The sequence below is a fragment of the Equus quagga genome, chromosome 17, assembly GCF_021613505.1.
Source record: "Equus quagga isolate Etosha38 chromosome 17, UCLA_HA_Equagga_1.0, whole genome shotgun sequence".
NCBI classification, from domain to species: Eukaryota; Metazoa; Chordata; class Mammalia; order Perissodactyla; family Equidae; genus Equus; species Equus quagga.
The window spans coordinates 253,883-281,302 of record NC_060283.1 but is presented as its reverse complement, the minus strand read 5'-3'; the positions used below and the strand labels follow the sequence as shown (position 1 = coordinate 281,302).

At 56.2% G+C, this 27,420-nt stretch overlaps 3 protein-coding genes across 5 annotated transcripts; 1 reads left to right on the top strand and 2 right to left on the bottom strand.

Annotated features, from left to right (window-relative positions):
• Positions 1 to 6,152: 6,152 nt before the first annotated feature.
• On the top strand, positions 6,153 to 16,381 carry LOC124228965 (ras-like protein 1). The gene is made up of 5 exons (XM_046644056.1): positions 6,153 to 6,343; positions 9,299 to 9,461; positions 15,729 to 15,907; positions 16,014 to 16,180; positions 16,290 to 16,381. The coding sequence occupies exons 2-5, from the start codon at positions 9,345 to 9,347 to the stop codon at positions 16,379 to 16,381; spliced, it is 555 nt and encodes a 184-aa protein (XP_046500012.1). The 5' UTR covers positions 6,153 to 6,343; positions 9,299 to 9,344.
• Positions 16,382 to 17,046: 665 nt separating this feature from the next.
• LOC124228359 (ubiquitin carboxyl-terminal hydrolase 6-like) lies at positions 17,047 to 21,246 on the bottom strand. The gene is made up of 4 exons (XM_046642797.1): positions 20,758 to 21,246; positions 19,071 to 19,170; positions 18,706 to 18,858; positions 17,047 to 18,408 (listed from the first exon to the last, which is right to left on the bottom strand). Exons 1-4 carry the CDS (start codon positions 20,758 to 20,760, stop codon positions 17,933 to 17,935), a joined length of 732 nt encoding a protein of 243 aa, XP_046498753.1. The 5' UTR covers positions 20,761 to 21,246; the 3' UTR covers positions 17,047 to 17,932.
• Positions 21,238 to 27,272, bottom strand: LOC124228360 (TBC1 domain family member 28-like). 3 transcript variants are annotated; one of them, XM_046642799.1, is made up of 5 exons: positions 27,101 to 27,272; positions 26,681 to 26,761; positions 25,670 to 25,777; positions 22,232 to 22,341; positions 21,238 to 21,794 (listed from the first exon to the last, which is right to left on the bottom strand). In XM_046642799.1, the coding sequence occupies exons 1-4, from the start codon at positions 27,191 to 27,193 to the stop codon at positions 22,267 to 22,269; spliced, it is 357 nt and encodes a 118-aa protein (XP_046498755.1). In that variant the 5' UTR covers positions 27,194 to 27,272; the 3' UTR covers positions 21,238 to 21,794; positions 22,232 to 22,266. The 3 variants fall into 3 exon arrangements, with proteins under 3 accessions (XP_046498755.1, XP_046498756.1, XP_046498754.1); XM_046642800.1 differs by having other exon boundaries at positions 21,790 to 21,840; XM_046642798.1 differs by lacking the exon at positions 21,238 to 21,794 and having other exon boundaries at positions 21,975 to 22,341.
• Between the last annotated feature and the right edge of the window lie 148 nt (positions 27,273 to 27,420).

The window sequence follows — 27,420 nt, the reverse complement described above, 5'->3', positions numbered from 1 at the left end:
GCCCCCACCAAAGGCCCCCAAAGCTCTCCCTGTGCCTGACCCGGGCACTGGCCACCGGTCATCGTCACTGAGTTAATAAGGGCCCCCCGCCCTCTCTCTTCACCTCTGGTCCACTGCCTGAAGTGGCCTCACTGGCAGACACGAGGGGTCAGTGGATGATGATCTGGTGTGAGGAGGGGACACAAAGTGGGAAAAGCTCGAGTTCGAGGGGGAAGTGCTGACTGTTTCTCGACGGACGGCGGCAGGTGGGAAAGAATCACAGACACAATCTGTGGTGAGGGGCGTTTATTTAATGGTGTCGAGGGCTGATCTGTCCCTAATCACACCTGCGAAAAGCAGGTCGCGGCTCTGGACTGGGGCCTTCCTAGGGACGTCCCCTGGGGACAAGGAGACATCTAAAGCTCTTGGGACCCGGAGAGTCGGAGCTGCCCCCCACCAGACTGGGAGCTAGTCTGGGGGCTGGACTTCCCAGGATGTCCATCCCTACGGAGCTCCAGGGTGACGCTGGACACAGAAAAGGTGCACAAGCTCCGGGGGCTGGACGGGAGCAGTGGTCACTCCTCTCCACAGGCCTTTGATGGTCAGGTAAAGAGATGGGCAAATGCAAGGCCGGCAGGTTCCAGAGTGTCCGCCCTCTCCGCCTGAGGTCCAGCTCGTCCTCCCAACTGCTGACTGTGCTGGCGAAGGCCAGCCCTATCCCCACGGGGCGATGGCCTCCCTGAGACAGCCCCGCTCTCCCCACAGCTGCCCCCTTGGTGAGTGGAGCTGCCCAGTGTGTGTCCACCTGTGCCAGTGCTCGAGGAGGGCCAGGAGCAGCCGGGGTCTGATTCTCAGTCCCCACACAGGTGTGTCCTACAATGAAGGCCTCAGCCCAGGACAGTCTGCTACCCCGACTGGACAAGATGAAAGGCCACGGATACCACGGACTTCACATGGGGGCTGAGAAGCCCCTGAAGTCTGTGGTCGGCATCTCAGATCTTGCACTGGCAGCAGATGGGGACACAGCAGCTGGACTGGGAGCAGCAGGGTTTGCAACAGCTGGACTGGGAGCAGCAGGGCTTGCAGCAACTGGACTGGGAGCAGTAGGGTTTGCAACAGCTGGACTGGGAGCAGCAGGGCTTGCAGCAGCTGGACTGGGAGCAGCAGGGTTTGCAACAGCTGCACTGGGAGCAGCAGGGTTTGCAACAGCTGCACTGGGAGCAGCAAACAGGGACACAGCAGCTGGACTGGGAGCAGCCACAAGAGCCACAGCCCCCACAGGATCCACAGCCCCCCTTGGAGCCCCCGCAGGAGCCACAGCCCCCCTTGGAGCCCCCGCAGGAGCCACAGCCCCCACAGGATCCACAGCCCCCCTTGGAGCCCCCGCAGGAGCCACAGCCCCCACAGGATCCACAGCCCCCCTTGGAGCCCCTGCAGGAGCCACAGCCCCCACAGGATCCACAGCCCCCCTTGCAGCCCCCGCAGGAGCCACAGCCCCCACAGGATCCACAGCCCCCCTTGCAGCCCCCACAGGAGCTACAGCCCCCCTTGCAGCCCCCACAGGAGCCACAGCCCCCTTTGCCACAGCTCGAGCAGGAACAGGCTGGCACACAGCAGCACACAGGCTTGCAGCAGCACACGGGCACACAGCAGCTGGAGCCACAGCCCCCACAGCTGGAGCCGCAGCCCCCACAGCTGGAGCCGCAGCCTCCGGAACAACCACAGCAGCCCATGGTTCTGGTGGGTTGAGGGTGGAGCAAGTCAGAGGAGCAGGTAGAGACGGGAGGGTCAGGTGTGGAGCCTCCTGGGCCCGGAGCCTTTATATACCTGTCAAGGGTCAGGTGTGATGCTGGGCATGTGGTCACTTCCTGGTTCCTGTTTATATTCTTTCCCCAGGACACTTGTGTGTCATTTTAAAATGATAAAAATATTGCTTTACCCGTGTGACTGTTTCCTCCTTAGACACTGTTTTCTTCTCTCTATTGTTAAAGTCCGATGTCACTCCCCTCTGGTGGCCTTGGGAATGGGGCCAGCTTTGTCTGTCCCTGCCCACCGCCCTTTATGTCCCAGGCCTCCAGCACTAATCGAGGAGGACTTACCATACGATGAGTTGCCTTTAATGGTTTCTTGGTTTTACTGAGATACAGGAGTCCCCCCTTATCCGTGGTTTCAGTTACCCGCGGTCAACCACGGTCCACAAATATTAAATGGGAAATTCCAGAAGTAAACAATTCATAAGTTTTAATCTGTGCACCGTTCTGAGTAGCATGATGAAATCTCGTGCCGTCATGCTCTGTCCGTCCTGGGACGTGACTCGCCCCTTGTCCAGCAGACCCATGCTGCGTACACTACCCGCCCATCAGTCACTTAGTGGCTGTCTCGTCATCAGGCTGTTGTGGTATCATGGTATGCTTGTGTTCAAGTAACACTTGCTTCACTTAATAATGGTCCCAAAACGCAAGAGTAGTGACGTTGGCAATCTGGACACTCCAAACAGAGCCGTAAAATGCCTCCTTTCAGTGAAAAGTCAAAAGTGCTCAACTTAATAAGGAAAAAAATCGTGTGCTGAGGTTGCTAAGATCCACAGTAACTTATTACAGTATACGATTGTAATCGCTCTATTTTAGTATTGGTTATTGTTGTCAATCTCTTACTGTGCCTAATTCATAAGTTAAGCTTTACCACAGGTGTGTGTGTCTAGGATGAAACATAGTGTGTACAGGGTTCGGTACTATCTGTGGTTTCAGGCATCAACGGGGTCTTGGAATGTGTGCCCCGTGGATAAGGTGGGAGCACTATATTTATAAAGCTTAGGCTCTCTTGGTTCTTGACCCAAATTTGGCCTGATCAAGACGTCGTTCTCCACTGTGTCTGGGGGCAGAAGCTCGGGAACAACTTGTCTGCCCCGCCCAGCGTTCTGGAAGCCCAGCTCCCCTGGGGCTCCAGGTCCTCAGCTTCCCTGGAGTGTGTCTCTCCGTGTGACCTGGGGTGGTTCCTGCCTCTTCTCCCCTCAGGCTCGCTGCTCTCTGGGTCCCTGCTCCCCTGGGCCCCATCCTGGCCCCTCTGCCTCCCCCTGCCCCCCCGCACACGGGATCTCTCCCAACCCGGCACCTCGGCAGAATCAGGCAGTGCTGTCCTCTGATGTCTGCTTATTTCACTGAGCAAAACGAATGAAAAAGGAAGAACAACCACAACGTCTGTGATAATATGCTCTTCTGTTCCCTCGGCCCTCCTTCTTGCTTCCTTTTTTCCCATCAGGCGAGGGACCCTCTGGAAGGTATTTTTGACATTTCTTTCCAGGTTCAAAAAGTCCACCAATGTATCAACACAACAGGTAGGAAAAAAGAAAAGAACCAGAACCAAGGCACGTGGCATGAATTTCCAAGAAAAATCCCAAAAGCTTCCAGAAAGAAAATTAACAGTTCACATGAGAAGAGGGTTCGAATTCTCAGTGGTAGCACCAAAAGTAAGAAGAAAATAGAACAATTTCATCCTTGTTCTGGGGAGAAGTTTCTAATTCAGAATTTTGTACCTAGCCAAGCTACAAATTGAGTCTGAAGTGAGAGTTAAGATTTTTTTTCAGAAATGCGAGTTTTCAAAAGATGTATCTCCATTGCTTTCTTTCTCAAGAAACTACTAGAGGATGTGCTCCACCAAAACAAAGGAGTAAACCAAGAGAAAGACTGGGGACCCACTAAACAGGACACGAATGCAGGATGGGAGCCACAGGGTCCTCCAGGAGAGGATGGAGGGTCCAGGATGATGGCGGGCGGAAGACGGAGGACCCCCAGGGACCCTCTCCAGGGGAAAGAATAGCTGAGATTAGAGACGGCCTGAAGAGGCTGAAGGGATTAAAAGGAGATTCACTTTTTTTTTTTTTTCTGCCGTGAGCTGACATCTGTGCCAGTTTTCCTCCACTTTATTTGTGGGTATCTGCCACAGCAGGGCTGACGAGTGGTGTAGGTCCTCACCTGGGATCTGAACCCACGAACCTGGGCCACTGAAGCAGAGCCCACCAAACTTAACCACTGGGCCATGGGGCCGCCCCCCACGAGATTCACTCTTGGGGCACAGAATGTGGGGACGAATTAGAGAACAGGCCCAAGAGGCTGTGTTGGGAGGGTGGTGGGCTAGCTTCTGGGGTCAGCAGAGGAGGGAGGAGAGAAAGCAAAGCCTCGTTGTTTATTGTCGAAAGCCCAGAGCTATCGAACAGGAGACTTGACGGAGGGAAACACAGCAACGTCTAAAAACTGTCAAGGCAGATGACAGGAGACGCAGCTGACGTGTTTGGAGGTGTTGGGGCAGGAGGCTTCTGTTTTCATTAATGTCAGTGGTACTACTTTACTTTTCGACTGTTCATGTACAAAGTAGATAAAAATACAATTGTAAGCAGAGGGAGGAAGGATGGGGAGGGAGGGAGGTGGCAGTAGGTCCACTCGACGTGAAAACACAGTGGGGGCCACAGAACTGGACAGACCTTCAAGCAGACCAGAACAGAACGTCCACAGTTTTGAATGAAGTAAACCCAGGGAATCCTGAGTTGGGACAGAAGCCAGACCCTGAACACACAGCTTCGGTCTCCACAGCTGACGAGGGAAAGCAGACGGGGATCAGAGAACAGTGGTGGGTGCAGAGATGGGACACAGGATAAAGCTTATGATATCTATTTTTAGTAGAAGGCAAACAGAATTTCCCTGGGTTGTAGCATAAACATCCACAAGGAAGTGATCACATGCCCAGCATCACACCTGACCCTTGACTGGTATATAAAGGCTCCGGGCCCAGGAGGCTCCACACCTGACCCTCCCTTCTCTACCTGCTCCTCTGACCTGCTCCACCCTCAACCCACCAGAATCATGGGCTGCTGTGGTTGTTCCGGAGGCTGTGGCTCCAGCTGTGGGGGCTGCGGCTCCAGCTGTGGGGGCTGTGGCTCCAGCTGCTGTGTGCCCGTGTGCTGCTGCAAGCCTGTGTGCTGCTGTGTGCCAGCCTGTTCCTGCTCGAGCTGTGGCAAAGGGGGCTGTGGCTCCTGTGGGGGCTGCAAGGGGGGCTGTGGTTCCTGTGGGAGCTCCAAGGGGGGCTGTGGATCCTGTGGCTGCTCCCAGTCCAGCTGTTGTGTCCCTATTTGCTGCTCCCAGTGTAGCTGCTGCAAACCCTGCTGCTCCCAGTGTAGCTGCTGCAAGCCCTGCTGCTCCCAGTCCAGCTGCTGCAAGCCCTGCTGCTCCCAGTGTAGCTGCTGCAAACCCTGCTGCTCCCAGTCCAGCTGCTGCAAGCCCTGCTGCTCCCAGTCCAGCTGCTGTGTCCCCATTTGCTGCCAGTGCAAGATCTGAGGCTCTGAACCCAGACCTTCGGTTTCTCAATGTTTGGTGAAGCCCGTAGTCTTGTGGTTTCATTGAATCAGCTCCTTTCCACGTCCTCCTTGAAGCTCACCTCTGGAGCCCTCGTCTTCCGGTTTGTGAGAGCTGGGTCTCCAGATGGAGGAGCATCCAGTCCTGCTGGTGTAGAAGACAGACACATTTCACATGGTGGAATCAGGTCCCTCTTTCCTGCTCTCAGGAATCATGCTTGTTCCTCGATGTCACTCTCTGCAGTCTCTGCGGGGCCTCGACTCCTGCACCCCCATCCTGGGCTCTGGTTTGATCTGGACTCTTGTGAACATGACGGTCTCCTGACCCCTCCCCTCTTCTGAAGATACTCCATCCCCAGACCTCCTCTCCTTGCCTGTCTGCCTTCTGACTACAGTTGGAGTCAAGTCCAGAGGACCAGCAGACAGTGGGGTCCCCTAAACCCTGGGGACTTCCCCTGGAATGTGTACCTCTTTGCCACCAAAAGTTGGCCCTGCCTTAAGGCATCTCCACTTGGCCATCTCCTGTGACATGCTCCCTCTGACTTGTGAGTTCCTTAAATAAACATCCTCCCCCCAAAATACTGTCTCACAATGACTCTTCCTTCTGTTCCCTCCTTGCCCTGGGCTCCCTTTACTCGTTCACGTCACAATGCGACCACATGCAGTGCACTCCCGACCAGCCCGTGCAGTGCGGCACCCACCCTGGGGCAGGGCCAGGAGGACAGGAGGGGTGTAACCCCTCTTCAGGGGTCTTGGGGCCCTTGGAGAGTCTGGAGTCTGAGGCGACAGACAGAACACAGAAAGTATTTTTTTTAAATTTCAGAGTCACAAGCAATGCAAAGGACGCCCACGAGATCCCGAGCCAGGCATGGAGCGGTGAATGCTCCGCCCCATGCATCCCTGTTCCTCATGGACCAGCGCAGTGTACCCCTGACTGCAGCTGTGTGGACTGAGGCTGCTCCTGGGCATCCAGATTTGAGGCTCGCTGCCCGGCTTCCTCCTGAGCTCGCTGCGCTGGGGGTGAGGTTCACGGCTGGAGAGCAGGACCCTTCTGCGCTGCCCTCCGTGGCCACCACTCACCACGTGGGGCTGTTTAAACTCAAACTGATAAGAATTGGATGAAGTAAATGCTTCCGTTCCTTAGGGCACCAGCCCATGTCAGGTACACAGTAGCGACACGGGGCCAGCAGTTAGCTTACGGAAATCGCACACACGGAACGTTTCTATCAGACAGCAGACCGCTCTGTTGGGCAGCTCTGGTGGGAACAGGAAAGACCCCACACCAGGTGTACCAGCCAGACCCGAGAGCTGGGCCGTGGACCCATAACACGCACATGTCACGTTCACGTGGCTGCTGTAACAAATGACGTCAAGCTCATGGCTTAGAACAACAGAATTTATCCTCTGACAGTTCTGGAGGCCGGGAGTCCAAAATTGAGGTGTCGACAGGACCACACTCCGCCCGGAGCCTCCCGGGGAGAACCTATCCTTTGTCTCTTCCAGCTCATGGTGGCTTCTGTGGCCTGTGACCCCTCACTCCAGACTCTGCCTCCTCCGCTTCTGTCTGTCTCTGCCTCTCTTACGAGGACTCATGTGACGGCATTGAGAGCTCACGTGGCTGATCTGGAGAGTGTTCCCATCTCAAGATCATTCATTTAATTATATCTGTAAAGATCCTTTTTCAAAATAAGGAAACATTCACTCTTTTGTCATATAAGGTAATATTCATAGATTCTGGGGATTTGGAAACAGACATAGATTTGGGGGGTCCACCATTCAGCCCACTACAGTCTGTCATCTGGCCACCAAAGACTCACATTGGTCCCACGTGCACAAGACACTCACCCCGTCCCCACATCCCCCAACTTCCCCGCCCATTACAGCATCACGTCAAGTCTGACATTTCATCTCCACCTCATCAGCTCAAAAGTCTCAGATCTCATCAGCAAAATCATCTGAATCAAGTAGGGGTGATATTCGGGTAGGATCCATCCTGGGGCAAATCTCCTCTTCATCTGTGGGCCAGTGAAACTAGAATATAAATTATCTGCTTCCAAAGTACAATGGTGGGACCGGCATAAGTTAACAGTTATGGACATTCTCCTTCCAAAAGGGGGAAATGGAAGGAACGCAGCCGAGTGGCCCTGTCAGCCTGTTTCCCGCGGGAGAATTTTGGAAGTCCCACAGCCTCTTACTACATCCTGTTCAATACCCTTCAGTCTAGGCCAGCAGTGATTCTGCTGATCAACATTCAGAAAACCTTGTGGGTCCCCTGTGGCCACTGCCTGTGTTGGTAGCATCTGGATCTGTGTGATGACCCCAACCTCCAGGCCTCACCTCTGACCGTCCCTTGGACGCCTCCACTTTGACGTCCTATGGAGACGGTGAATGTGACCTTTCCTCACCTCTCCGAACTGGTCTTTCCTCCTGTGACAGGCAGAAGTGCAAAATGACCCTCGTCCTTATGGACCCTCCCTGTGAGCCCGGGTGGAACCTGATTACAATGAGCTGTCACTCCTGTGATTTGTTCTGCTATCCAGCAAAAGGAATGTTTGCAGGTGTAATTAAGGCTCCTAATCAGTTGAGTTGCATCAAAAAGGAGATTATCCTGGATGGTCCTGGCCTAAATCAAGTGAGCTCTTAAAAAAGGAGTCTAGAGCCTGGACCAGTGGCGTGATGGTGAAGTTCGCACGCTCTACTTCGGTGGCTCGGTGTTCGCTGGTTTGGATCCTGGCCACAGACCTACACACTGCTCACCAAGCCTCATATACAGTAGAGGAAGATGGGCACGGAGGTTAGCTCAGGGCCAGTCTTCCTCAGCAAAAAGAGGAGGATTGGTGGCAGATGTTAGCTCAGGGCTAATCTTCCTCAGAAAAACAAAACAAAAAAGGAGTTTAGATGCTGGAGACAGAAGTCAGAGAGATGCAGTCCCTCGGGCCTAGAAGGAGTCAACAGCCATGTTGTGGACAGTCCATGGGGGTCACACATCGAGGAATTGTGGGTGGCCTCCAGCTGCTGAGAAGGGTCACTGGCGGATAGCTCACAAGAAAATGGGGACCTCGATCCTGCAATCACAGGAACTTAATTCTTCAAACTCTGTGAACAGGCTTGGGAGAGGGCCCTGAGTCCCAGCAGAGAACCAAGTGCAGCTGCCACGTAGACTGCAGACTTGTGACACCTGAGGAGAGAACTCGGCTTTGCTGTGCCCGGACTGCAGACCTGCAGAGGCTGCAAGATGGGCAACGTGTGTTGCTTCAAGCCTGCATTTGTGGCGGTTTGTTACACAGCAATTGAAAACCGATACACCTCCTCTTATTGTTACAGAGCAAGGATCCACTGCCCCATGCGCACAGAAGCCAATACTGTGGCACCGGCTTTGGGGAGAAGAAAGAGCTTTACTGCATGGCCGACCAGCAGGGAGACAGGAGGTAGAGCTCAAATCTGTCTCCCGGAGCTGAAGTGGGAGCGGTTATGCAGACACTAGTTTGGGAGAATCTGATTGGTTGGTGGGAGAGTAAGGATCTTGTAAGTCGGCTGTGCTACAGATCAGGGGCCCCTCGCTTCTCATTAGGTTCCCCGGGCTGCCTTCTCATCACATTGAGCTCCCCAGTTGGGGAACTTTTGGTTCCTAGTTGTCTCGAGGCCGTCTGAGGACAAGGTTTCCTTCAGCTTGTGCTCCAGCAGTTTTTGCTCATCGTGACATTGTTATTGATACAATTGGATACAATCGGGCGAGTGGGAACTGGTCTCTGATGGTTACATTAGCACCGAGTGTTCCATGACCAGCACCTTCCACTCAGTCACCCCAAGTCCCATCCTCACCCCATCCTGCCTTCATCTGACCAAATGCCAGCCCGTGCGGTCAGCTCCCTCATTATCTGTCTGTTCCATCGCGTGAGTTTGGGCTTTCAATGACCCCCACCTCCCAGATGAACTTCCAGAAATTCCAGGTACTCCCTGTTTTTTTGCTTTCAGTGGAAACGTCAAGCTCCTCTGCAGTGAGTGCCCAGCACGGCCCTCGATGGCTCTTCCCTCTGCTCGCCACCTCCCTCCAGCCATGATGTTCACAGTGCCATGTGTCCGGCTTCACACTGAGCACCCGGCATGGATCAGACAGTCTTCACCACAACGCTGTGTGGTGGGTACCCACATATCCTCACTTTTCAGAGGAGGGAAGGGAGGCACCCAGAGGGCAAGTTACTTGCCAGAGGTCACACAGCATCTGGTACTAATTGCGCGTGGCATGGAGCATTTCCTCGTCCTTAGACGTGCTCTCCCCTGCACCCCACAGGCCTCCGCCCAACTCTTTACCTGACAAAACCCTCTCCCCTCCGCTCCTCCCCACCCTGCCTCAACCGGGAGCTCCTCCTCTCCTCTAGCCGGCCTGGACTTCTCTCCACGAGTACCCTTCGTGCTGCCCTGTGGCCGTGCACTCCCTCCTCTGCAGGGACTCTGTTACCAAGAGTGGAGCATGGGCCTGCACACAGTGGGTCTCTGTCAGTGCCGGAATGAGTGAGTGAGTGCACTGGAGCACAATGCTCCGGGAGGCAGAGATGTGGGTCTCACTCACCAGGCAGGTGCTGGAAAAAATTCCCGTGAGGATGTGTCTCGTGCAGAGGGAATGTGTTTGCTGAAGAATTTCACAATGCCTGGTTTGGACCAAAATATGCAAAGAAAAAGAGTTGGAGTGACTGAAGAGCTGGACGGGGCAGGAGGCCCCTTGAGGGGGAGTCAGGGGAGTGAAGTGAGGTGCTCTGAAGCTGGGGGGGGTGCGGTGAGTGAGAGCAGGAGACTCCCCCACAGGTGGTGCTGGAGGGGATGTGGGCTTTCCGTCAGGGGTGATGGGCCTGAGCTTCATGCCCCCTCTGTCTGCCTCCATCCATAGCCTTGCTGAATTCCCAGCTCAGGAGACAGGGAAAGAAAATTCTGGAGGCTACGATGACATTACAGCTTCGAGGCTATGACACGCAGCCGGGGACAATCCAGAGAAATCTGAAAGTGGGGAATTACTGGGGTCTGTGGCCACAGCCTCAGGTCTTGCACTGGCAGCAAACAGGGACACAGCAGCTGGACTGAGAGCCCCCACACGAGCCACAGGTCCCCTGGGAGCCCCCACATGAGCCACAGGTCGCCTTTGCCACAGCTGGAGCAGGAACAGGCTGGCACACAGCAGCACACGGGCACACAGCAGCTGGAGCCGCAGCCCCCACAGCTGGAGCCACAGCCTCCGGAACAGCCATAGAAGCCCATGGTTCTGGGGGTCGAGGATGGAGCAGGTCAGAGGAGCAGGTAGAGAAGGGAGGGTCAGGTGTGGAGCCTCCTGGGCCCGGAGCCTTTATTTCCCTTCCAGGTGTCTGTACTCAACACATGGCCACTTCCTTTCATGTATTTTTGCTATTTCTTGTGGACAACTGTTACTTTTAAACTCTTTGCAGTCCCACGAGCTCTCAAGAGCTCAAGCCAAGGTCCACTTTCTTTGTTTTCTAGCTTTGGCCTCTTCCTTACGGTGCTTTTCTTTGCAAAGATAGACCGAGCTCCCTCCACAGGGGCCCCAGGAGCCGGTCCTCGCCCGCTGGCTGGGGGGCCACCATCCTTGACCTGTTTCTGCCCCGTGATGTGGATCCTCTGGCCCCCAGGGACCACAGTTCTTGTTCCCCTACTTAAAAATCAAGTGGTGGTCATTTTTGTAAATAAAAGTATCAGGAAGAAAGATAAGACGCTTTATAGTTTCACTACCCAAAACTGCCTATAAATATTTGGTTAAATTTGTAAAATTTGGAAGCATTCAGCTTTTAGCACAGTCGCATATTTTTCTTTTTCTTCTTTGCTCAGCCCCTCTGTCCGCTTAGCTTATTCCCCCAGACGTGAGACAGACCCCGTGTTCTCCCCGCGTGGCCCACATTCACGGGTTATGTCACTCTTCCCGAGGTTTTTAGTTTTTCTCAGTTGGTCTTTGTGAAGACCCCACAACTCCACTGAAAGTTCAAAGGTATTTTCTTCAAAGGCTATAAAAATAGTTCAACGAGTGAACCGGCCACAATTTGACTAGCCATCCTTTCTATGGACACATTTTCTAGAAAACCAATTTTAGTATTTCTGTTGAGGTGAAATTTACATCCAGTGAAACGCACGTGCAGTGAATATGTGGCCCTGTGAGTTTTGCTCACTGTGAACTGACGCAGCCAATGGTCCCATCGTGATGGAGCGTTTCCATCATCCTGAGCGTCCGCCTGCCCCCTCCTGTCACCCCCCCCATGCCACAGCCCCCTCTTCTGACTGGTTTTGCCCCTTCATGAAGTATACATTCCTGCTTCTTTCGCTCAGCATCTTCTTCTGTGTATCAATAATGGATTCTTTGTTTCATCACTGAGTGGGGTTCCATGTAAGATACACCCCAGCGTGTCCCTCTTCTCTTGTTCGTAGATCTTTGGGGTGTCTGCAGTTTGAGACTGTGATGATAAGACACCTGTGAACATTCTTGTACACGTCTTTTTGTGAATGCATTTCATTCCTTTTGGCTAAATATCTGAGTGTGGGCTCGCTGGGCCACGGGGTAGCGGATGCTTAACTTTATGAGAAACTGACAGTTCCCAACATGCTTATGCTGTTTTCAGCTCCTGCCGGCCGTGTCTGAGAGCACCGTCTGCTCCACATCGCTCTTAATATTTGCTGCTGGCAGCTTTTTAAAATTTTAGTTATCCTCACGGGTGTGAAATGGTGTCTCATGTCGACCTAGATTTGCATTTCTCTGTTGACCAAAGTTGAGTGTCTTTTCATGTGATTATTGGCCATTTATCTATCTTTCTTTCTGGGTAAAAATGTTCAAATTTTTTGTCTATTTTCATTGTTTTCATTATTGGTTTATTGGAGTTCTTCATAAATTGTGGCTAGTAAAGCACTTTGAGAGATATAGATACAAATTTTCTCCCGGTATTTGGTTTGCCTCATTATCTCGACAGTATCTTTTGATGGGGAAACGTTCTTCATTTTCGTGCAGTCCCATTAAACATTTTTATCGTTGATGGTTCATGCTTTTGTCTGATCTCTCTGGACAATCTCCCAGGTTTTCTTCTGGAAGCGTTAGAGTCTTTGTTTTTGTGTTCTGTTCTGTGACGGATCTCAAGCCCGTTTTGTGTGCTGTGTGAGGCAGCAGCTCCCTTTTCCACACATTCAGCTGCATTTGACAGCTGGATCCACAGAGACGTGGCAGGGATGGGGGATAAGTTGTGTTGTCAGGCAGGTGTGCTGTTGGAGTAGGGAATCGTTTTAGAAGCGGTCAGCTCGTCTGTGGGTGTTTTCAGTACATGACCGCCCTTCCCTGCCCCTGAGACTGGGACATGCACCCTCAGATAACCAGCCCCTGCCTCGACTGGACCTGGAGAAGCTGGGCAGGGCGGGGATGGATGCTGAAGGGGTGCGTCGGCACGAGTGTCAGTTCTTGAAGACATTTCGGTGTCATCGAGGAACCACTCCTCTAACGGGGGGTGACCAGGGGATGGACAGGACAGAACTGGCTCCTGGTTTCCTTTCTGTGCCACCAGCTCCTGTTGATTCTGTCTTTGAAACATATTTGGGATCTAATTTTTACCACCTTCACGGCCACCGCCACACTCAGAGCACTTTCTGCAGACTGGCACTCTTTCGTGCACTTTGTGAACGTCAGCTCCTCTGAGAGTCGTGAGCTCTCGCGAGGAATACATGCTTCATTTCAGCTGCTTATCTGGGGAGGACTGTCAATTCCCTGCAGGTAGGTGGGGCCCACCTTGTGAAACCACGCTGTGGTGCCCACTTAGAGTAGGCACTCCTTACTCTGAGTTTTAATCATCCTGTGCTGCTCGAAGACCTTCTAAATGTTAGTGTTTACCACTTGGGGTTGAGAATTCTGTATCTCCCCAAATTTCTGGATTTCTCTACACCTTTCCTTCTGGCTCGCAAACCAGCCAGTTCTTCGAGATAACCTCTTTCTTATAACGCTTTGCGAAATGCAACCACAACCACTGGCACAGAGGCAGCATAGCTCTCTGAGCCCTTGGCCAGCGGTACACGATCTGGGCAGTCTGACTGTCTTTCCACTTCTGATAACAGCTTCTGCTCAAGCAAACCACACAGCCATGCCCGGCTGCGAGGGGCGCTGGGGAAGGGCCACCTACCATCTAACCTCTGACTTGGGTCCCAAGAGAGGACAGATAGGGTGTCTGTGATGCCCCAGCTCAGCGCTCCATGTGCAACTCTGTCGGTGCCACAGACGGGTTTTTAGCTCAATGGTCTCAAGCCTATCTCTTTCACTCTAACATATTCACTGAAGGTTATAGATTTTCCTCTAAGCACTGATTTGGTCGCATTCAGTAAATTTGACGTGGAATGAGTCATTATCGTCTCCTGGACCTGTTCTTTCATTAGTGTTACAGAATGGTGAGTATCTAATCCTACGACTTCTCTTCATTTATAAGCTGGAACGTGTGCTCTCGTTATTTGATTACGATCAGAGAGTTTGTGTATCAAAAATAGGATAAATGTGTGATTCTTTTACTTATTTACTTATTTTCAAAATAATGAATTGATTCCCAATATCCTCCAAAGGTGACTAATGAGGTTCCAGTTTTGCATACTTTTTCCAGCTTTGCTGAGGTGTGATGGATAAACAGAAATTGTATATATTTAGGTTGTACAAAGTGATTTTTTGATATATATACACATTATTAAATGGTTGCAGTGATCAAGGTAATTAACACCTCCATCACCCACATAGTGACCCTTTATTTGTGGTGAGGACACTTAAGCTCTATTCTCTTAGCAAAGTTCAAGTATTTGATATAGTGTTGTTAGCTAGAGTCACCAGGCTGCACATGACATCCTTGCAACTTATTTATCTTATAACTGCATGTTCGTACCTTTAACCAGAATCTCTCCATTTCCCCACACCCAAGCCCCTGGCAACCACCATGGTATTCTTTGTAACTATGAGTTAGACTTTTTTAGATTCCACATATAAGTGATACCATGCAGTGTTTGTCTTTCTGTGTCTGGCTTATTTCACTTGGCATAATGCCCTCGAGGTCCATTCATGTCATTGCAAAGGATTTCCTTATCTTTTAGGCTGAACAATATTCCATTGCATATATAGACCACATCTTCTTTATCTACTCAGTTGTTGATGGACACTCAGGTTGTTTCCATACGTTGCCTGCTGTGAATGATGCTGTAAGGAACACGGGGTACAGATAACTCTTCAAGATGATTTCATTTGTATACATATGCAGAAGTGGGATTGCTGGATCATATGGTAGTTCTATTTCTAATTTTTTGAGGAATCTCCATATTGTTTTCCATTGTGGCCGCACCCGTTTACACTCCCACCAACAGCACACAAGGGTTCCCCTTTCTCCACATCCTCGCCAACACTTGTTATTTCTTGTCTTTTTGATGACAGCCATTCTGACAGGTGTGAGGTGATATCTCATGGTGGTTTTGATTTGCATTTCCCTGATGATTAGTGATATTGGACACTTTTTCATATACCTGTTGGCCATTTGTAGGCCTTTTTTGAAAAATGTCTATTCAGATCTCCTGCCCATTTTTTAGTTGGGTTATTTGGGTTTTCTTTTTTGCTATTGAGTTGTATTAGTTCCTTATATAGTTTGGATATTAATCTCTATTGGACACAGTCATGCGTCACTTAACGACAAGGACATGTTCTGAGAAATGTACTATTAGGCAATTTCATCATTGTACAGACATCACAGAGTGCACTTACACAATCCTAGATGGTACAGCCAACTACACACCTCAGCTCTATCGTGCTAATCTGATGAGACCATCTTTCTTGACTGAAATGTTGTGATGTGGCCACGACTGTATGTGGTTTGCAAACATTTTCTCCTATTCTGCAGGTTGCCTTCTCTCTCTACTGATGGTTTCCTCTGCTGTGCAGAAAATGTTTGGTTTGATGTGGCCCCACTGGTTGATTTTTGATTTTGGTGTCACGTCCGTAAAGTCATTTCCAAGACCCAGGTCAAGGAGGTTTTCCCCTGTGTTTTCTTCTAGGCGTTTTATTGTTTCAGGTCTTACATTGAGGTCTTTAATGAATTTGAGTTGATTTATGGTGTAAATGGTGTAAGATAAGGGTCCAGTTTCATTACTCTGCATGTGATTATCTGGTTTTCCCAATGCTATTTATTGAAGAGACTATCATTTCCTCATTGTGGATTGTTGACGTCTTTGTCAGAGATTAGTTGACCATATATGTATGGGTTTATTTCTGGGCTCTCTATTCTGTTTATTGCTGGCTCTAGGAGGGAGTCCCCTTGTCATAGGACCTGGGGGGCCATGAGAGGTGCAAGGGAGGGGCTGGTGGTGCAAACTCCCCATCCAAGGCGGGGCGTCCCTGAGCAGTATCCTCTCATAGGACTCATACCGGAAGCAAGTGGTCATTGATGGGGAGACATGCCTGCTGGACATCCTGGACACAGCAGGCCAGGAGGAGTGTAGTGCTCTGCGGGACCAGTACATGCGCACTGGGGAGGGCTTCCTCTGTGTATTTGCCATCAACAACACCAAGTCCTTCGAGGACATCCACCAGTACAGGTGAGCTGCCCGTGGGCCCTCAGGGGCCTCCCTGTCCTCCATCTGCATCTCCTGGATGCAGCCGAACCTGCAGCCTGCTGGCTGATTCACACCTTTCTCCTCACAGGGAGCAGATCAAGCAGGTGAAGGACTCGATGACATGCCCATGGTGCTGGTGGGGAACAAGTGTGACCTGGCTGCACGCACTGTGGAGGCTTAGCAGGCGCAGGACCTTGCCCGCAGCTATGGCATCCCATACATCGAGACGTCGGCCAAGAGGCCAAGACGCGCCAGGTGAGCCGGTTCTCCACCCCACAGTTATCCGCGGACCCGCCCCACCCAGCCACACCCCCCCCGCCCCCGCCAGGGAGCAGCGCTCACTGCCCCCTCTCCCTCAACACAGGGCAGCCACTCAGGCTCTGGCTCCCGCTTCAGCTCCGGGACACTCTGGGACCCTCCAGGACCTCCATGACCCACCAGCCCCTCCCGCTGTAAGTTTCCCCGGATGGCAGGGCAGTGAGGGAGGCCAGGGCCAGGGTGTGGACTGATGCACCTCCAGGGGGAGGTGGAGGTCCCTGGAGAGAGCTGCCCTGAGCCGGGCCGGAGCGGTGACCCTGGGGCCCTGTCCCCTTTCCCCAGAGCGCCCTGTGGGCCCTTGTTGGCTCTGATCCCTTAGTGGGCTGTTGGGGACAAGGGCAGTAGTTCAGACAGGACCTGGGCACAGGGTGGTCAAGCTCAGAGCCAGACCTGGGGGCTGCCCTGCCCTGTGGGGGAGCTGCTGAGGAGCAAGCCACCTTGCCATGGGGTGGCCCTGGGGCCGCAGGACGAGCAGGGCCAGGCTCCGTTTGTGGGGGTGGAGGTAGGGAAAGGACTGGGATTCTGCTTGAGCCCGCGGCAGGGGTCCCTGGGTCTCCTCCCCGGCTGGGCTCTGAGGCCCAGTCCGCCTCTGAGCTGGCCCCTTCTTCCCAGGGCATGGGGATGCCATCTACATGCTGGTGCGAGAGACTGGGCAGCACAGGTGCATAAGCTGAGTGCCCCCACGCGGCTGCAGGGCTGCGGTGCATGTGGCCTTGCACCAGGCACAGCAGGAACCGCAGCTCCATCTGGCCCGCGGCCCCTCTGTGGGGACAGCTGGCAGAGGCTGGTCGGGGGGGCCCGAGCTACGCCATCCTCTGCCTCGCGGGGCTTCTGGTCCATCCTGCAGAGAGTTCTGGGCGATGCGAGGACAGGCTGGTCTTGCATTTTAACCACGAAAACGCTTTATTGAACTTTAAGAGGGAGGGACCCGGCCTCCCACAGTGTCCTCCAGTCCGTCCTGGAGCAGCAGCTCTCGGGTTCTCTGAGCAGGCCCAGCGCCTTCAGCTTGGCCTCGGGGCTCTACCCCATCACTGCCAGGTGGCCGCTTGGGGCCCAGCGTCTGGCTGTCCCTGCCACCTCTGGGGCGGGAGGGTGAGACTGGCCCGCCTGCCCCTGCCACTCCCTCACTGGAGTGGCCTGATGCTCCTAGAGCTGCCTCTAGTCACCGACGTCGCCCTGTGGGGCATGCCCAGGCCCCAGGTGACCACACACTGCTCAGAGAGACCTGGCCCTGCTTTGGCCAGAGACCAGGACAGGCCAGGGACATGGGGGGCTCAGTCACCACTGTCTTCATCCCGGCTGGGGAAGCGCTCATGGCGCCCCTGCCCTCCCAGAGCCCAGGTTCAAGCCAGGCCAGGCCCCTCTATGAGAGGGGGGCACCGTCCTCCAGGATGGCCAGCATGACGACCCGGGGCACGCTGCTGCTTACTGCTGGGCGCTTCAGGGCCATCGCCCCCTCCATCACACTCCCCTCTAGAGGGTCCCAAGCCTCCAGCTTCCTTGTGGACATGGAGATCAGGGGGTGGAGGGGACAGCCGAGGCCCTGGGGCAGCTCGCTGGGCCCTGCCAGGGCTTCATCTCCACTGTGCCCTTCACCACCCTGAGAGGGGCATCGGCTGCAGGCGTCACAGGGCAGGAAGGGTGTCCTGGGCCCTGTGGCTTGGTCCTCGTCAGGCTGGATGGGGCCTGTCACTGGGGCCCCAGTGGGGATGCAGGGCTGAGCCTGTCCTGTGGCCCTGGGGGTGGCCCAGGCGGGCAGTAAAGGGAGAGACGCCCAGCGTTCCAGCTCAGAGCCCACGGCTGGAGGCCACCTGTCTGCGGCTTCGTGATTCCCTGGGAGGTTGGGGAGGGAAGTGAAACGCCGTGGCTGCAGCCGATCCCTAGAGCTGTCCTGGGCCGGGGGCAGGCAGGACAGACCCGGAGCCTCTGGGGCTCTGAGAGAGGTGTGAGCAGCCATGGGCCCCGTGGAGGCCCCCTTATGCTGCAGCTCCTCGGCCTCGGGGACAGCCTGGGTGGGCGAGGGTCCTGGCCGCTCGTGCTCGACGGGTAGGCGGGGAGGGACAGCCCGGCCTCACTGGGCAGCTTCTCACAGCTGGGAGAGGCGAGGACAGGCCTGGGCTCCGGGGACGCTCGCTCCAGGCCCAGGGGCACGGTGGGGAACTCCTCTGGTTTGGATGAAAGTGAGCAGACTAGGTTAACTTCTGCACCAGGCCATCTGGCCCGCGCAGGGTGGGGCCCTGTGGTGTCCTCGTGGCTCCCCACATGGCCACCCTGGCCTGACAATGAGAACAACCGTCCAGGCTGCTGATGCTGTGTCTGCAGCGTCTGCCCTCATAGCCGGCCTGGCCTGGCTGCTGAAGCTTCTCAGAGCAGAAGAGGAGACGGGGGGAGGCCCTGGGGGCTCCCCACTTTTCACAGCCCCCAGAGGGAGAGTCAGGAGGGGACGGTGCCTGTGAGCCCACCTGGAGAAGGCAGGTCACATTTCATCCTCTGCAGCTCCACCATCAAGGCCTGGAGGTGCCTGAGCATTGCGTTATCCTCCAGGGCCCAGGGCTGGCCCAGCCCGTCCTGCAGGAACTCCCGCAGGCCTTCCAGAGGCAGCTTCAGGAGGTGTTCTAGGCAAGGGGATGCGCGTCAGGCCAGGGGCCCACCCTGACTCCAGGTCCCTTGTGTGGACAACTGCTGTGTTCTGCTGGGCGCCACCCCTGCAGGTCCCCCTGTGCCCAGGAGGCACATTCCCGCCACTTCTCAGAGGGTGCCCTGCCCTGACCAGGCCAGAGCAGAGGCCACCACCCCCGGGCACTTGGGCTCGCACAGACTCACTTACTCCTGTGCACCTTGAGCATGGTGTAGGCCATGGCCGTGAGCACATGCTCACCCTTCAGGATGTAGGCGTCCCAGAGCTTCAGGGTGAGTGAGAAGGGGGTCTGTGGGGGAGAACAGGCGTGAGGGGGCATCCTGAGCAGAGCCACTGGGGGTCCCAGCATGTGGTGAGAACCCCTTGTGCCTCTGGTCCCCATGTCTGACAAGGTCCCGCAGCTCCTCATCTGTGCGGACTCATCCCGGTGGGGACATGGCTGCTGGACGAAGGTGCTCCCCGCCAGGCCATGCAGGGACCTAAGGGGCTGGCCTGCATGACTGCTGACCTGGGGGGCAACAGGGATGGCCCCCCACTCAAGGGAACACACCACGAAGGAACAACACCCCATCTGCAATGTGGGCCCAGAGCTCGTCCACACCCTGGGCTGACCCGGCCTTCCCTCCAGAGCCCAGGTGGAAACAGCCCGGCCCCGGGGCCCGGAGGTGTCCATCCTGGAGCAGGCTCTGGGCTCCCCAGGAGGGGTCCTGGCCCCATCTGCCACTCGGCAGGGCCTGGCCTGTCTGGGCTGAGCTCAGCCCTCCCCGACGCCGGGGGCAGGGAGCATCCCGGGACCGGCCCCTGGCAGCCTCACCCGGTCTATGAAGCATTGCAGGAAGCACTTGGCGGTGTAGATGCCGGTGCACATGTGCTCCTCGTCCTAAGGGAGGGCAGAGGGCTCAGGGCCCTCCTGGCGCACAAACCTCCCTATGCGGGGCCTTTGCAGCCGCTCCCGGGGGCTGAGTGGATGCTCCTCCCGAAGCCCCGCTCAGCCCCGGCTGCCCCTGGCCACCGGATGAGCAGGATGAGTCCAAACTCTCTAGGCAGCAGGGGCCTGGCCCCTCCCCAGTCCCCACCCTGGGCCAGCGCCCAGGACGAGGCGGGACGCTCCTACTCCCCAGGTGCTGCTTTAGTTTCGGGAGCCCTTTGGTGAGGACCTGCTCATGGTGGGCCTGGAACCTGAGCAGTTTCGGGAACCCCGGAACGAAGAAGCCTGAGAAGCCCCCGGCCCCGCCAATCAGAGCCGGATCCCAGCGGGGTTGGGCGCTGGCAGGTGCCCCCGCTGAGCCCAAGGCCTCCTCTCGCCCACAGTGACCCCACTTGTGCCCACGGCCTCTGAATGCTGGCTGGACGCCCTCTACCAGAGAGCAGGATGCCCTGAGACCCCGGGTGGCCCAGGGACAAGACCCCCTCATGGAGGCTCACTTGGCTGGCGCCCTGTGCTGGGGGTCAGGCAGATGTCCCCACACCGGCACCCCCCTTGGCTCCCCACTCCCCACAATGGCCACAGTGGGGGCATGGGGGTCCCACGTGGCAGGTGATGGGGTGTGCACGGCCATCTCCTGGGCTCAGGAGTCAGGCTGGGGGCCCGCAGGAGGGGGAGACGCTGCCATCTGGGCTTCGTTTGGCCATGCACCCGGAGGGCGGCTGGGCAGGCGGGCAGATGTGAGGAAAGAGCAGGAGGGACGTAAGAATCATCTGACGAGGACAGAGCCGGGGGCCGTGGCTACAGGACAGAGAGGGCAGCGTGGGGAGGTGGTGCCCTCACCTAGAGGACAGGGTGATGAGGCAGGGGTCCCCGGGCAGCAGCACTGCTGGGGCTGCCAGGACCTCCTGGGCTCTAAGTCACGTCCAGCGGTCCGCAGCGCCCACCTACCATGCATGGCGTGCCTCTCGCTGACCATGAGCTGGGCCAGCGCCCAGAAGGCGTCCTCCTCGCCCAGGAACATGAGCAGGACGGCCGCGACCTCGCTCACGCCCTGGCAGTAGCCCACCTCCTACAAGAGCCAGACCGCACGGCAGGATGACCCGAGGCCGCCTCTCCCTCCCTGTGCTCCCATCTCAGCGTCTAGGAGCCCCTGGACAGACCCCTGCCCGGCCCAGGCTCTCAGGGCCCAGAGGGGAGTGGAGGCCGGCGTGAGGCCCCCGAGATGTTGGCCAGGAGAGCCGCTGCAGCAGCTCCGGCGCCAGCCCCATGGCAGCCCCGTGCCCGAGCTCTGGGGTGTCCCCCTGGGGTCCGCTTTCTCAGACGAGGGAGAGGAGCCTCCGTGAGGCCCACCAGGGTGACAGGGACCCGCGAGATCTGGAGACCCCGCCACGACTGCCGGCTGGAGCCTGACCGGGCGCAGGATGGCGGCTGGGCCATACCCCGCTGTGGGCTGCCCGTGGAGTCGGCTGAGCTGGTGGTTCTTGAGGGAAAGTTCTGGAAAGGGGAGCAGTCGCCCCGGGAGCCGCCTCCCTGTCTGCCTCACTCTTAGGGAGTCGGGTTGATGGGGACCTTCCTCCCTGCTGGTTTCTGATGAATAATGTGGTGGCTTCAGGATCAAATCTCAAGTGTGATGACAACAGCGATGCCCCTGAGGCCCCGCACTGACTGGTGACACAGCCCCACCGAGACGGGCGTCCGGCAGCCCCACTGAGCTCGTGGGCCGGGCAGCGCCGGGGGTGAGGGCCCCCTTCTGGTCCTGGAAGTGGAGTCTTCATCCAGCCCCGTCCGCCTCAGCGTCAGGGGAGAGAGCCCCTCGCTGCGTCTCTGTGACCCTGTGAGCTGGAGGCCTGACGCGTGCCTCCTGTCTGGTCACAGACACTCGATTTTAAGAGGCAAGGACAGTGTGGGACCCTGGGCCTGGGGGCGGGATACTCATGGTGTTGTAAACAGAATAGGCTGCGAGCACATGGAACAGGGCTTGCTGCCTAGGAAAGGACGACAGGGGGCGGTGCTGATGCCATCGGGTTCGTTCTGTGACAAACACCGACGATAGAACAGGTGTGGTTAAGAAGTCAGCCAAGAAGCTGACGTCTTCAGGGTGCCTCAGTGTTTAACAACATTTTGGGGTGAAGTCTACACGCGATGAAATGCAGATACCTCAGGGGGACAGTCTGATGAGTTTTTATCTTCATTCTTGATTTTTTAGTTTGTGTACGTCAAAGTTCCGTCTTTCACCATGCAACATTATTTTGTTTGCTTTTTTCACCTCCCTTCTCCTCGGGACCCTCGCGTTCTTCCAGAACCCCTGCATCCCCCCAGGACCTGCATCCCTCACAGGACCCCCTGCATCTCTTCTGGGATCCCCATCTCCCCTGGGATTCCCCATGTACCCCCGGGGACCCTGCCTGCCCAGCGGCCTCACTTGATGCCATCGCGGTTCCAGAACATGATATGGTTTCAGAATGTTCGGTTCACATCCTGGTTGATCTGTTTGATGTCCTGAGAAAACAGCCTCGCCTGCTCCTTCATTCTCTGTGGGGTGAACCAGGAGGAGCCGGCATCAGAGACACGAAACACTACCTGCCACCAACTGCACCCTGAGCAGAGCGAGCGCTCCTGGCTGGAACCTGAGTTTTTCCGCAGGAACCTCATCTCTGAAGCCAGGGAGGGTCCCAAGTGCCCACCACGCCCATGAGGCCCACGTGATGCCTAGCAGCCCCGGGGAGGGAACCCCGATGGTCAGCCCGTGGACTCCTCCAAGCCCAGAACCCCAATAGGCAGGTCCAGGCCCCTGACCGCTCCTCCCTGCCCTGCACGGGGGCCCGTCCAGGGTGACAGCGCCTGCCTGGGCTCTGAGCTCACCCCCAGGAGATGGCTCCCCGGAACCTGCTCCCAGGGCGCTGGCCGCTCAGGGCCCTTGGGAGGCAGCGGGGCGGCTCGGCCTTGGCTCCCTGACACCCGCCTGAGTTCTGCAGCCGGACAGTGAGACGAGGCCACTCTCTCTGCACCCTCCACCTTCACCCGCTAGCTAATTCTGTTCATCACACAGGGATCCGGCACCAGCCCACCTGGCCAACCCCCAGGGCGCTGGGTGACTAGAGGGCTGCGGGGGCTCCAGGCCCGTCTGTGGCACCCGCTCCCATTGCCCTGATCTTAAAACCGCCTGGGGGCGCGTAGCCCCATGGCCCTGACACCCCCACTTTCGGCCCCCTGGTTAGGGAGGCAGAGAAGCATCCTTGGGGTTCCATGCAGGCCTCCCTGAGCCGCGTGTTTCCCACTTTAAAGCTCCTTGTGCTCAAGTGGAGGGAACGCTTGGCCTCTGCATCTCCCCCTGGACCCACCGACTTTCTACATCAGTTACTCATTCTGACTCGTAGGTGTCTGCAGAATGTCTTGAGTTTCTGTCTGTGATCAGATCACCTGCAAGCGAAGGTCATTTTGTTTCTTCTTCATCTGTGTGATGGTTTTTTTTATTTTCTTGTCTGACTGTATGAGTTAAAACTGCCAGAGCAATTCTGAATCAGTGGTGACAGCAGATGGCTCCGGTTCGTTCTTCTGATGTGGATGGAAATGGCTCCAGCATTTCCGGCCCCTCAGAATATTTGCTGTTAGTTTTTCTTCAACAATTTCAGAAATACTCGGTTTATTTCTATTCTTCTATTTCTCATGATTTTTACCAATGGGGAAGTGGCTGCTGAATTGTATTCACTGGCTTTCTGAATCCGCTGATGTCATGGATGACTTTCCCCTTTTACGTGTCGACGTGCAGTTTGGTCCCCACGGGCTGGCTCTGGAAGGCACTATCCTGGGTCATGGGGTCATTCCTTTAAGATCCTGTACGTCTCCCCTGCGAGGATCATATCTAGACTCGTGCATCCACGGCGAGTGTGCGATGGATGGAAGGTCTTCCCCGGGCACTCTGCACGAGGCTCTGAAGTGGGGCCGAAGCGTCACGAAGATGGAGCGTCCCCTTCGCCCGACCTGAGCCCGGGCCGAGGAGCCGCGTCCACTGTACCGGGAGCAGTGGCCTCCACGGACGGCGCTCTCGGCTCGGCTCCGCTTCTCCTTCACCTCAGGCTTCTCTCCTCCCTCCACACGGGCCGATGCTGCCGGGAAATCCTCTGTTCAAAGGCCGCCCCGAGCCGGGCACGGCCTCCCTGTAGTTCTCTGAGCCTGTCCTGCCTGCGGCCAGGCCCGCTTCCCTGAACGCCCCACACCCTCTCCTCTCTCCCTTACTCAGGCCCGGGAGAAGTTTAGCTGTAAAACTGGTTTTTCAAAGGACCAGTTCCTGGTTTTATTTATCTTTTCTACATCTTTTGGGCTTCTATTTCATTTTGCAATTTTAAACTCCTTCTTTTTCTAATTTTTTTCTAATTTTAAAGTTGAATACATAGTTCTTTAATGTTAGTCTTTTAGAAAATAAAACACTGTTTTGGGGGGCTTCTCATGGTCTGTTACATAATGTCATCCCAGTTTTGACGTCCTTGGGTCTAAAGTTTTGGTGCTATGGTGAACAGGACATTTTTCTTAGAACATTTACACAGTAGCTGGTCAATAAGACGATGGTTTCCCTGATGTCCATGGCACACTGTGTAATACAAACTATAACCATGTGTGCTGTGCAGAGTAACCACCTGTTCCTTCAGTCATCTCTCCTGTGGCCGACTGGGCTCTCGGCTGAGTCCCTCGTGTCTCTACACACGGGCAGCGGCAGCTGTGGGGCAGTTTGTCTGGGTTTTCACCCGAATACGGCTGCATCTGGTGGGCTCCTGGTCACGAGTTCAGAAGCGGACTCGGCTGTCAGGGGCTCGGGGGAGTCTGGGCAGCTGTGCAGGGAGCCTGGGGGCCCGGATGTGGGAACAGGTGGGTGCCATGTCAGTGCTGCCCCTCCGCTCCTGGGAAGGAGCTGGCGTGGCCTCGCCTCGCCCTGCACGGGGCGGCGGGAGGGGTCTGGGCTCAGCCCCCGCTGGAACAGGACTCCACAGCCAAACTCATCCCGCCTCTTCTCTCCACACCTCCTTCCCTGTCTCCTGCGGGACCACAGAGACACACTGCCTGCTTGACAACTACAGCCTCCTCTCGTCCTGGTCTGTGGGGCCCTTGGAGGGTCTCACGATTGAGCACGATGCTGGCTGTTGTTCCACAGTCATCAGCGGATGCACACTTACGGACATATTCACCACATAATTCCCGGCTGCTTACTGAACTGTGACCTCATCACACCCCCTCGGGCTGCATCTCCTCTTGTCCAGGCTTTGCTGGGCCGGTCCCACTAGGTCTGGGTGCATCGCTGCCTTGCATCATCAAGTGTGCACAGAGCCCCCTCCCTGGGCCATGTGACCTGGGGGACCCTTGGGTGGAGACAGGGCTGAGCCGTGGGAACCAGCCGGGTGCCAGGTCCCCGCTGGGGGGACAGGAAAAGACCAGTTCCTGGTCCCATTAAGTTTTTCCTTTCTACCCAATGGCGCTCCTGTCTGTGATTTCGTGGGTTTGGTTGCTTTCCTCATTTTGTGGGTCCTGTGGGTGTGCTTCCTTGCTCTTTCCCTGGTTTCTGTCCTTTGCTGTGTGACTGTCCCCTACTCAGGGCTGTGGGCCGTAGTTGGATTCATGTGGCGTCTGTCTGTCTCTGGCTCCAGTGTCTGCACTGGGTCAAGCTGAAGGTAATGGAGGCCCAGGCAGCTGAAGGACAGGCAGGGCCTTCCCGGTGGGAGTGTCCAGGGCCCGTGAGTCCAGTACAGGCCAGGAAAGAGCTGAGGCCAGGTGAGAGGGTCCCATGGCGCATGACCACCCGCCGGCTCCCCCAGCTCCTGAAAGGCCGGGCCTGTGGGCGCTGCCTCTGCCGAATGTGGAAGGGCCGTACCTCGTATTTGCCTTCATTCTCCACCTTCACCTTCTCCAGGCCCAACAGCAGCGAGCACACTTGACCCCGCACCTGCGGGGGGATCCCCTTAAAGACCAGCTTGTGCATCTACGGGAAGCAGAAAACTCTGGTGACCACGCCGCAGGGCGACCCCGCACACGAGATGGAGTGGGAGGCATCTGGAAAATTCTGGCCTCTGGCTCCTGGGTCTGTGACCAGGAACCAGGCCCAGAAAGGGTTACGGAGGGTCTGGGCAACAACTGACATGGTCCCTCAAACGTCTTTCAGACAAGAGGCAGCTCTGTGCTCTGCTTTGCAGAAGCTGATGTCCCCGTTTGGCAGACGTTGCTGTCTCGCAGAGACACTCACGTATTTACAGCAAGACCCCTCCCAATGGTTCAGCACCAAGCGTCCTACAGCCACTTTCTCTCATTAACGTTTTAAATTCTCCCGCTGGGAGGGCCAAGCAGCCGCTTTTGGAGCAGGCGATGCAGCAGGAGCGAGTTTACCTGCTCCACACACCCTAAACGGCCACAGTTGTTACAAATAAACCTGTTCTCCTCCGCTCTTGTGTATAACGTCTCCACGGGCACCGAGCTCGGGGAGACGCTGCTCTGGGAGTCCCCGCTGTTCTTAGAGCGCTCATGCAAGCAAGAAACCTTTCTCCCCTACTTCTGCTTTGGTGGGCTTTTCGGCTCCGCACTCACCAAGAGACAAACCCACTGAGTTCGGTCACAGTTTCTCGGGAGACGGTGGGTCTACCTAGACCTGGGCCCCGTCTCCCACAGCTAGGAGTGGACGAGGCCTCAGGGGATGAGGTGGACAGCGGTCCCAGCTTATCCCTCCCTACGGGGCCCTGCCCTGGGGTGGCCTTGGCTCTGGCCTCAGATTCTCTCCAGGTGAGGTGACCCTGTGGGGTGGGCAGGGAGGCTGTGGGCTGCCCTAGGGACACAGGCCCGTGGTCCTTTGGGCTCAGGACAGGGTGCAGCCTGCCAAGCGCTCAGGTCCTACCTTCTTGCTGCCCTGGTACTGCCCCCAGTCCCTCAGCATCTTCAGCCACTTGTCGGCTCGCCTGATGTCTCGGCGTTTGTGCTGGAAAATGAGAAATGGTGGTGAGAGCCCAGCTGCCCGCTTCCTAGAGGGGCCCTAGTGCATCAGGTCACATCAGGTGCCCTGACATGAGGGAACTCAAAGGGGCCAGAAAAGGCGCCGACCCTCTCCCACAGACCCCCGGGCCTGCCCTGGTCCCAGCCTCGAGGTGGGGTCCTGGCAGCTAGCAGGCAGTGAGCCCTAAGCTGGGTGTGAGGTTCTGGGACAGGTGGGTTCGGTAAACCACGTCCCCTCAGGACAGTTCTGGGGTCGGGGGTGGCAGGAACCGCGGCCCCGCACCCACGGCCGCCTCCCGCCTGCGCAGCAAGGACAGGCTCTTACCTTCGCCTCCTGGGTGGTGAGGCTGGGCAGCTCCTCCTCACTGGAAGGCAAGAGAAGCAGAGCCCTGAGGCCCTGCACCAGGCCAGGGGCCATAGAAGGACAGGGTCCGCCCCCAGCCCCCAAGTCTGGGCCCTGGATTCTGCGGAGGGAGGGCTGACCTAGGAGGGAGCCCGGACACAGGGCAGAGGAGGGCAGGGCGGCCAGGTGCCTGTGGCTGGAGGCAGAGCCCTCCTCCGGTGCCTGAGAAGGGCCAGTGCTGGCGCGGGGGTGGGCTGCGCCCAGACAGCAGCCCCACAGGAGGTGACCTGCCATTGTCCTGG